General features: G+C 40.4%; 2 protein-coding genes across 3 annotated transcripts; one reads left to right on the forward strand and one right to left on the reverse strand.

The window, feature by feature from the left end:
* Positions 1–14: 14 nt before the first annotated feature.
* Positions 15–5635, forward strand: cdc37l1 (cell division cycle 37-like 1). The gene is made up of 7 exons (XM_049739170.1): positions 15–319; positions 1268–1570; positions 1706–1793; positions 1954–2069; positions 2175–2297; positions 2525–2701; positions 3842–5635. The coding sequence occupies exons 1-7, from the start codon at positions 242–244 to the stop codon at positions 3956–3958; spliced, it is 1002 nt and encodes a 333-aa protein (XP_049595127.1). The 5' UTR covers positions 15–241; the 3' UTR covers positions 3959–5635.
* Positions 5636–5691: 56 nt separating this feature from the next.
* ak3 (adenylate kinase 3) lies at positions 5692–9098 on the reverse strand. 2 transcript variants are annotated; one of them, XM_049739214.1, is made up of 5 exons: positions 8840–9098; positions 7555–7674; positions 7308–7480; positions 7038–7156; positions 5692–6293 (listed from the first exon to the last, which is right to left on the reverse strand). In XM_049739214.1, exons 1-5 carry the CDS (start codon positions 8985–8987, stop codon positions 6182–6184), a joined length of 672 nt encoding a protein of 223 aa, XP_049595171.1. In that variant the 5' UTR covers positions 8988–9098; the 3' UTR covers positions 5692–6181. The 2 variants fall into 2 exon arrangements, with proteins under 2 accessions (XP_049595171.1, XP_049595172.1); XM_049739215.1 differs by lacking the exon at positions 8840–9098 and adding an exon at positions 7758–7807.
* Between the last annotated feature and the right edge of the window lie 375 nt (positions 9099–9473).

Below are 9473 nucleotides of genomic sequence, written 5' to 3' on the forward strand. Positions count from 1 at the left end.
CACGTGGTTGTTACGTCGTCGTCAAGAGACAGATGCAGTACCCCGTAGTAGCAGTGCCATTGAGTTTTGGTTGTTGTCCCTGACGTTGTTGTTTACTGCAGCAGCTGCTTTATCTTATTTTCACCGAGAAACACGTCGTGGGGATGTAGTGCGTCACATTGCAGATTACATTAAACTCCTCCCTCGTTGATAGATAATAAATCTCACAACGGCACACTAGCTAGTTGCTAGTTGAGCAGCAATGGAGTGGCGAAGCAACAACGACGGGCTGTCCGACAGCGAGTCCCCTGAAAGGGACACACGCTGTCCCCGCCAGCAGGTAGGCAGCTCCAGTAAGCGGCCCAACAACCATCCCAACCACGCTTAATACAAGCGAACTATAATAGTTCGCGTAGCCGAATATCTGACAGTCTCGAACAACAAAGTTAAAAGTGGATTGGTGGCATGTCAGCTAGCCACATGCTCGCGTTTTGGATTGTCGTTTTGCTAACCCTCGCTATATAGTGACCTAAACGGACAATTATTATATAACGATAACTATATCTACGTATGTATCTAATATATATTTTATAACTTAGAACCATTCCCTTATGTTGTTTATCTCTGAGATAGCCCCCGTTTCACTCGCAGTACCCTCCAATTCTCTCAGGGCCCCCCAGATTTCCCGACACTAACGTCAGACTGTTAAATGAGAGTAAGTATTTTTAGTCCTCTCGTTCCAAATGAAGTTTGAATGGGTGTGGTCATTAAAACCCAATAATATTTTCGGGATGAAAGAATGCCCGCGGGTCCTCCGCATCCATTTTTGTGACCTGCACAATGTTTACATTTAAGACAGGACGGTCAACAGAGAGGAGCTAAGGAGACAGACACTGGTCCTTTCTCAATACAAAGAATGCAGAATACCGTCTTCCCAAGAACACTAGTCTCTTTGTAAACAGTGTTCTTGGCTGCGCACTTGCTAGATGGTGTTGAATGTATGTGTTCTTTGTACATAGATTATTTGTAAATGTTTCCCCCCCAAAGTTTTGTTAGCAACTTAACCACTTAAAACGTAAAAGTTCAATCCCTTCTCAGTTTAGGTGTAAAATTATAGTGGAGGTATTTATGAATAGGTAAATATTTTCATTTGAATGGGGCAGAAGGTATTGTTTGTATTCTTTTCTCTGCTTCTTTTCATTCAAATTTTGCACGTAGCTACTGGCTACATTATCAGTTAACTGTTTACTCAACAAGTCAATAATTATGTTCTGTTTGCTTCCATCAGGCCTCATCAACACAGCTCTCGAGTTGTGCCGAGGCATCACTGTGCCAGGACCAGCAGCAGGGTTGCTCGACAACCTCCATGGTGTCCAGCTGGATGCTGGCTGAGGCCCAGGACCGCCTTTGCGCTTTAAGATTCCACGGCTCTGAATCCCTGGAGCAGGAACATGCTCGGACTCGGGCGAGCCCCACGGAGCTCACACATACCGTGGAGGAGTGGCTCCGCAAGGAGCTCATGCTGGGAGGTCGGGAGCACAATCGAGGACCTGTGCTTGGTGCTGACGGAAGTTGGGATGTTTTTGATAAAGTGAGTGTGGAGAAAAAAAATGCACAATTAGCTAATTCTAGGGTGTACACAGTGCCAGAAGTTGCATTTGTGTCGTTTTTTTTTTTTTTTTTTTTGCTGCCTGTCAACAACATCAACTTCCCGTGTCTCCACCAGAGCATCATCAATGTCCAAAATGAACTATCGGAAGAAGAACAGTGCAAGGCGCCAGTCCACATGTCTGAGCAAGACCTCAGGCACTTTGGTAAGTGACATTCAACATCAGCAATGAAAATGAGAAACCTTATTGTCTTTGTTTTTATGCTGATGTTGCATTATATTTGCCATGTCAGTATATTGAATGGTTCGTGTTTTTAAGCATCAATTGCAGTTTCCTCACATTTATCGAGCGCTTCTTTTTCCAGGTATGTTACGACGATGGGACGACAGTCAGCGATTCCTGGCAGAGAAGCCTCAGCTCATCTGCGAGGAGACGGCCAACTATTTATATTTGTGGTGCATTGCGCTCCAGCAGGAGGGGGTAATGTTTAAATGATGCACTGTATTGTTTTACCTCCTAATTTTGATAGACATATCAAGAACACTGCGAGAGAGCAGAAGAGCCACCATAATTTTTTTTCTGCAGAAAGAAGCATTAATGGAGCAGGTGGCTCACCAAGCAGTTGCCATGAAGTTCATCCTGGAGATGGCCTCAAACTCACAGCAGGACCCCAGAGGCTGCTTCAGGCAATTCTTCCAAAAAGCCAAAGTAAGGCACCCACGTCATGGTGTTATTTGCCACTGGATGAGATTTGGAACCATCAGAAAGTTTATAGAGGAGGCCGTAAACAAATACATTTTAAATTGTCTCTATGTCTTGTTTGTTGAAACTCACAGTTATTTTGTAGCCCCTTTTTTTTTGTTTTCTAGTAGGACCTCAATTACGCTACGTGTTGCTGTTCAAACTTAGCATTTCCATCTGTTGCGGCCGTGCAGGAAGGACAAGACGTCTACTTGGAAGTCTTCCACACCGAACTCGAGGACTTCAAATCCTTAGTGAGAGAACATGTGGTCAGGTATAAAAGCACCACGTCCAACAACATAACCCAGCAGCCAAGCAACGGCTCAAACTGCAGATTTGACCCCAAAGAATCTCCGAACTTTTTAGCACAAGTGAGTATTTTCATTCGTGTACTGTGATTTTCATTTAATGTCTTGCTTAGAGAGACACCACTCAAATATTTTGCTGTGAGGGTTTGAAATTCTACTCCAGGCAAATGCTGAGTCCTGCTTTTGTTCCCATGACAACTTGGGCAGAGCTCGGGCGAGATGCCTTGTGTTGCCAATTTGGCAACGTTGTCGCTATATTTAGCAACCTTTACAACCTCCAAGTGACTATTATTGGTTAATTTGACTCGATGATGGATGGGCACGCCAGGATGCAACTGTTCATACATGGGATGATTATCAGTAATTGAAAAATAGAATCATTTTAAGATCTTTTATTTGATACGTGTCGGTCAGCAAAGCCAAATTTCAAATGTGTAAGATTGAGAACTGCTATACTCAGATCACACGTAGGGTGGCGCCATCGTATTATTTTTCTTTTAATAGTAGTTGTCATTCAGTTGGGCAATGGTTTCTGTAAAGTTTAAATTTTGTCATGTCAAGTTTGTCATAGCATTAATATTCTACTATATTTTAGAGGCATCCAAATTTGGTAATTGAAAGAATGACAAATACTGTATCGAGTAAAGATACACTTTTGTGTGGCAGTGGTTAAAATTTTGATCTGACTGAATTGTAGGAGTAATGACAATGTGATTTGATGAAATTGTATAAATGTGATTTTTTTTTTTTTTTCCTGTTACATATATGACCTTTTTGGCTAAAGTCCAAACCCGGATGCTTTGTTGCAAAAGCCTGTTGCAAAAGCTTCCTCCTCCCCTTTTGTTGGCCCCATGCTGCCGGAGAGGCTCGGAAGAAAACTTACTGGCGAGGAATGCAATCCAGCCTGTTGGAACCAAAGCTGGAATCTCCTGGCCCTGCCTCCTTGTCCTAATGTCATTCTCTGCTTTCATATCTCGCTCCGCATCAGAAGGACCGACTGCTTGTTTAAATCCCTCTGGTCAGCACGTGAACTTTAAAGTGCAGTTACATAAACATCGATAATAATCCTCTAACGAGGCAACCGCTGCTTCATCCAACCACAGTCTTTTTTTCCCCCCTTCTATTTGATATTCATCTGTATGACATATTTAGAATATTATGAGGTTTCTCTTTAAATATTCTTCATGTTTTATCTTCCAACAGGTGGCGGAACACAACACCAAGCGCTGTTTAGAAACTGGACTGATGATAAACACAGAGAGGTGGACAAAGGACGATGCCACGGAAAGTGACGATACACGCATGATGGAGACTTCTTAGGAAACATGGCTGCCTTTCTTCCATCTTCACCTTTTCCCCATTTAGGAGCCCTTCTTAACAACACCCAAGCACAACAAGGAAAAAAAAGACCAGCACGATTAGTCAGGTCTCGAATGCCACCATTTGTCGTCAGAGAAACAAGAGGTGAGTGCTGTGTTACAGTGGTGACCCGGTGTCCGCTTTTTAGAATCTTTTTAGTCCTCTTGAAAAGTGAAAAGCCTACTGGAGACGACACGCTAAATTGCTAAGGTCAAACAAATCCATCATTCAATCAGCATTGATAATTAATATTTCGGCCCTCCATTAGGGATAAGACATTTATCACAAAATCAAATGTGATTTGAAAAAATAATATTTATTTGGCGGTTTCCAGGGGTTTTCTTTTCCAAATTGCGACACAGGAGATATTATGCACTTTGACTAAATATAATGTTGTACCAGGTGTTTCCATAACAATAAAATACCCCAAAACAATAAAATACCCCCAAGATCAAGAATTAAAACACACTTTGCAGAGAGTAATTCTTGCCTTGCCGAAATCAGTTACAATCATACCAAAACTGCTGGGCCAAAGGTGACGTGGTTACCATGACAACCAAGGTTTGGGCACTTCATACACTACAGTGTGTGTGTGGCTCTTGATGCATCTCACTCACACATTTGAAGAAATGGACATTTGCTCAAGTGCATTTTGATTAGCCCTCATTTTGGCGTGCAGCAGAATTTGTAGATAGCCTGATGCTAACGCAGCAGAAGCGGCGTCCGTGTTGAAATCCCGCGTTGTAGGCTAGACAAGTGCTTCTCAAAAGTTTTTAGGACAGTGCTCATATTTAACAATACAAAAAATCTCACAGCACAGCAACCAGACAGAAATGTTTCAACTAGTACTGTATATACACTGATGATGATGATCTTCGCTCAGTTTACCCACAAATTGACTTAGTCAGTATGAAATGTATTTCTGTTGCTGTTTTTCTGTTACATGAATGGGAACAGATACTTAATTAGAACTTCTGCAGACTAATGAAAGAGCATTTAATTGTCCTGCTGGTTGATAAACGTCGCTGTCATAAATAGGTGAGCAAATATACATTATTCATGGTAAAAAATCAGTTTTAGAATAATTAAGTGAGAGTGGCTCATTTCCCACAAAACACTGGTTGGGAACTGATACAGAATTCAGTGGAGAATCGCCAGGTTTGTCGCCATGATTTTAATGCATGTTGCTTTAATTTTCTCCTAAGATTTTAATTTCAACATCTCCAGTTGATATCATTACGGGAAAAGATGCAGAGATTAAAGGGCTCAGGGTTTTTTTTAAGTGTTATGCTCAATTGCTGAAAGAAGCTCGACTGTGTGCTGCACTTTATATTTGACTTTTTTTTCCCCCTTTAAATTACAATTGACTTATTTTGAAGCCCTAGTAAAGTCAAATACTTAATACAAGCAGGCTTGTGGTACGCTTTTAATTTGAACAGTGTGAAGAGTTTCTGTTTTGTTTGCTGTTTTCACGTTTGAATGACTAATTGTGGTCACTGTGCCAGTTTTCTCAGGCTTCCAGCTACCTATCTGCTCAATGTAATAATTTCAAGAATATATATGAATATATATAAGTGTTTTTCTGCTGCAGAGTGGAATTAAATAGACCAGATGGTGCATTAAATTATATGAAAAATGCATTGTGGATTTTTATCCTTTTACATTCACTCAGTTAAAAGATTTCAAGGCAAATATTTTTGTTCATATTTTAATTTATTCACATTTCCATTGCAAGGCAACGTTTAACAACACAACACACTGGTCACAGCATAAGACAATAGTGTGCTTGTTAAAACAATTTGAGAAAAAAATAAAATGGTCTTATGCTAATGTCAAATAATTGAGTTCATGAGGGTATTAACATTCAGTTACTACATTCAAAGGCACTGGAGTGCAAAAGTTCATTTACTGGATCACTCCAGTAGACCATTGCACATTCCCTTTTAAGTCAGAATACTACATGAGAAACTGAATCTTTATTTGGGCTCTATGGAACCATAGGAGTGTTAACTGAATAAGATTAACTTTAGAAAACATTTCCATTGTGTCTCAATTGGTGTAAGGCACAATGTGGAATGACGAGAGCAAAATTCAACCACTCTAAAAAGGTCCCGTGATTGACACGGTCCTGAATGACTTCTGTATTAATAAATACAATTTTGCTGGTAAATTCATAGTCTTCTGCTATGCAACTTTCTGATTGAGCACAGGGAGTTTTTTGTGAAGGAAAGTCTCAATGTGAGGCCAGATCTTGTTAGTTTCTGTACCGGTGAAAGTCTCAAGCACACCTTTACTCCTGTAACACAAAGTAGAAGAAAAATGTTGAACAGATTTTTTCATTGTGTTTTTATGTGTTGCTTGTAATTGATTTTAAAAATAAATTCAAAGCATCCTCACAAATTAATTTGAATTAATTTCCTTCAGGAAAGTTTATTTAGAAATCGGAACAAATCAGACATTGAAGGATTGTGCTGAATTACTTTCAACAAAAGTATTGGGACACATAGGGGAAAATAAGTTAGGGTTCAATGTTAATGCGTGCCACGTGGTTTGACTGGGACCAATGATTTACTCTTCGTCGTCCACCAAAAGCAATGATCCATGTATTCTAAAAGTCAGTCCACAATTTCTGTTTTTTTACTATAAACCATTTTGGTGCCTTGATACAAGATCAAATATGCTTTCCACAGCTTTGACAAACGTGGCTCTGAAGCAATCCTTTGGTGAAAAAAACCCCGTGAGGAATGTGCACGAAGGAAGAAAAATGTTACACATTGTGCTGCTTAGGGGGGGTTATGGTGAGAGGCTGCAATATGGCAACCATCTGCCAAGTTTAACTCATTTTTTTCTCTACTGAGATGCAAACTGACACTAGTGATGTAATAGCTGGACTGACACACAACACCTCAGAAATAAAAATATAAAAAGCATCACGACTTCTACTAAGGAGGTTGATGTAATAAAAACCTTTCCACAAAACTAGAGTTGGACCGTATTACAGTCCATCTTTTGGATATAGAAATTTAATGTTCCTGAATACCTGTAGTATTCCAAGACGGGTTCCGTCTGGTTTTTGTAGGCTTTCAATCTCCTCGTGACTGTATCTGGTGTGTCATCGTCTCTCTGGACCAGAAGCTCCCCTGTGACATCATCACGACCCTGCACAACATGTGATTAAAGGTTGAATCAAACTAAAGATGGACAGCTAAGCATTGCAATTTTCCAAATGAGGCCTAATTTAATCACTGCTAACAGTTTCCCAGATCCAAAACATTTGTAAAACTGTGATAATCGTAATAATGAACTTTACCGGCACTTTTGGCGGGTTGAAGTCAATGTTGTAAACTCTGCCGCTGGGTAGGTGAGTCCAGCGAGAGGACAGTCTCGCTTTAATGGTGTCAAAAGGTACGTTGAGGTTGATGACTGTGTCCACACTGTAGACTTGATCCAGAGAATCTGCTTGGGTGACGGTTCGAGGGAAACCTGGAGTTGAGATAAAAAAAAAAAGTGTCAGAATTTTTTTATTATTGATGCATACCAGTGTAAAGATTTCTTACCGTCTAGCAGCCAGCTGCTTTGCTCTATAGCACGAAGGTCTGTGAGGATGAGGCGAGACATAACGTCATCTGGTACTAGCTGACCTCGATCAATACTCGACTTGAGTAGCAGTCCCAACTCTGACAAAAAAGAAAACAATTAGATTAGAAATAGCTGTCTTTCCCATTCCATGAAATGTGAATTATGCAAATTGTGCACCTGCCTCTTAGTTGTAAAGTTCAGGGTTCAAATTTCAACTGTGGTTTCCTCATTCCACATAAGAGACAACATCTAAATGTTATACAGGAAGGCAGATTGAAACACCCGAACATCAGAATTGTGAAGAAGTGCTAAAAACTAGCCCAAAGAACAGCCCCTATTGAATATCATCCATCCATCTATTTCCAATAGTGCTTGTCCTCTTTAAGGTCATGTGTGAGCTGGAGGTCTATCCCAAATGACCTTGAGGGTGAGGGAGGGTACACGCTGGACTGGTTGTCAATCAATAGTGCACATATAGACAAACAATCATTCATGCTCACATCTATGGGAAATTAATGCTCAATTAACTTAATTACGCAGACAAAAGCTGAGATTTGAGCCGATAACCTCAGAATTGTAAGGCAGCTGTGCAAACACAAACATGGGCATGCATTAATTTATAACCCGTTCAAAATTGTCGCAAGGTTGAAAGGTGTCAAACATCCGTCATACTCCACCTCCATGGAAATTATTTGCTAAATGTGAGTCATTTAATTTTCAACCTAGAATGTACAATACTATGCAATACTCAAAGCTACTTGTTTTTATTTTCTTTTTATTGGAAAACTTCAGGATTTTTTTTTTTCTAATCCAAGGCAAACTGGATCAAGGACAAGGATTATAACGTGTTTTGACTGCTGAGTGCTCCACGTGAAAAGGGTTATTAATGGTTTACCATTGTGCAGAGAGCAGCAGACTCGACGTGACACAATCACACACATCTATTTCCGCTCAATGCAAAAATCAATACGTGCAGTGTTTTGCTTATCTTTACAGCTCTTTTAATCATTCCGTCAAGGTGATACCCGAGGAGGCCTTCTTCCAAAGTTCGTTCAAGCCATATAAGGTAGGCCAAGTGTTTTCAGTGCAAACATAAAACTACTCCCAGGAGCAAAAGAGGCTGCAAACCAGTTTGATTACAACTCCCTGTGTATGTTCCAGATAAGCAAGGTGTGGTGGTCTTATCAACGCAGTCCACCGAATACACCACATTTTTGGGGGGTTGCACAAATGAACGTTCTATTCGTGCATTAATAAGCTTACCAGTTTTAGCGTTGATGTTGGCTCTCAGAATATCTCCACTGGAGATGTGTTGGAGACCAAAACTTTTGCTTATCCGCCCTGATACCGTCCCTTTTCCGGATCCCGGGGGTCCCATGATAACTGCACGGAAAATCTTTTGGAGAACCATATCGAGAATGCCGCCTTCGGGTTTTCAGTTGCAGAAGTCGGATTAAACTCCTTCTGGATGCTCGGTGAAGCGAAGAGTGGCCCTGATGGCAACGCAAGTGCGTGACGTCAGCTCGAGTAGGCGTGGCTCGGAGGCTGTACGTGCTTCACAATAAAAATGAGAACGATCGTTTTGTTATGGAAATTATTAATTGGGTGATTAGGTAATTTGTTCCTAGGTAGAGACGTTTTTGCATTATATTTGCATATGATGCGTCATTTAAAAATAATTAGGTCATTCGAAATACACTGGAATGATGCAGCTAGTGTGCAGCTGTAATAAAAATAAATTAATTTAAATTACTTCTTATAATATTAAAGGATAATAAAATCTTAGATCGTCGGCAAGCAGCTTTTGGAATTTCTTTTGTTGTATAACGCTCTCTACAGGGCGGAAGTGGTATCGCAAAAATTAAGCTTTATTTTTGTCTCTCCTGCTTTTCCGTAG

This window comes from Syngnathus scovelli, chromosome 13 (genome assembly GCF_024217435.2).
Source record: "Syngnathus scovelli strain Florida chromosome 13, RoL_Ssco_1.2, whole genome shotgun sequence".
Taxonomy (NCBI): Eukaryota; Metazoa; Chordata; class Actinopteri; order Syngnathiformes; family Syngnathidae; genus Syngnathus; species Syngnathus scovelli.

What these genes read in the sequence shown, in the direction of transcription:
- ak3 (XM_049739214.1), bottom strand. Translation starts at nt 8,987, where the DNA reads ATGGTTCTCCAAAAGATTTTCCGTGCAGTTATCATGGGACCCCCGGGA. An exon ending in CAACATCAACGCTAAAACTG is followed by an intron (nt 7,675 to 8,839) that starts GTAAGCTTATTA and finishes CTTTTTTGTCAG; the next exon opens with AGTTGGGACTGCTACTCAAG. An exon ending in CCCGTCTTGGAATACTACAG is followed by an intron (nt 6,294 to 7,037) that starts GTATTCAGGAAC and finishes TTTGTGTTACAG; the next exon opens with GAGTAAAGGTGTGCTTGAGA.
- cdc37l1 (XM_049739170.1), top strand. Translation starts at nt 242, where the DNA reads ATGGAGTGGCGAAGCAACAACGACGGGCTGTCCGACAGCGAGTCCCCT. An exon ending in CACGCTGTCCCCGCCAGCAG is followed by an intron (nt 320 to 1,267) that starts GTAGGCAGCTCC and finishes TGCTTCCATCAG; the next exon opens with GCCTCATCAACACAGCTCTC. An exon ending in GTTGGGATGTTTTTGATAAA is followed by an intron (nt 1,571 to 1,705) that starts GTGAGTGTGGAG and finishes TGTCTCCACCAG; the next exon opens with AGCATCATCAATGTCCAAAA.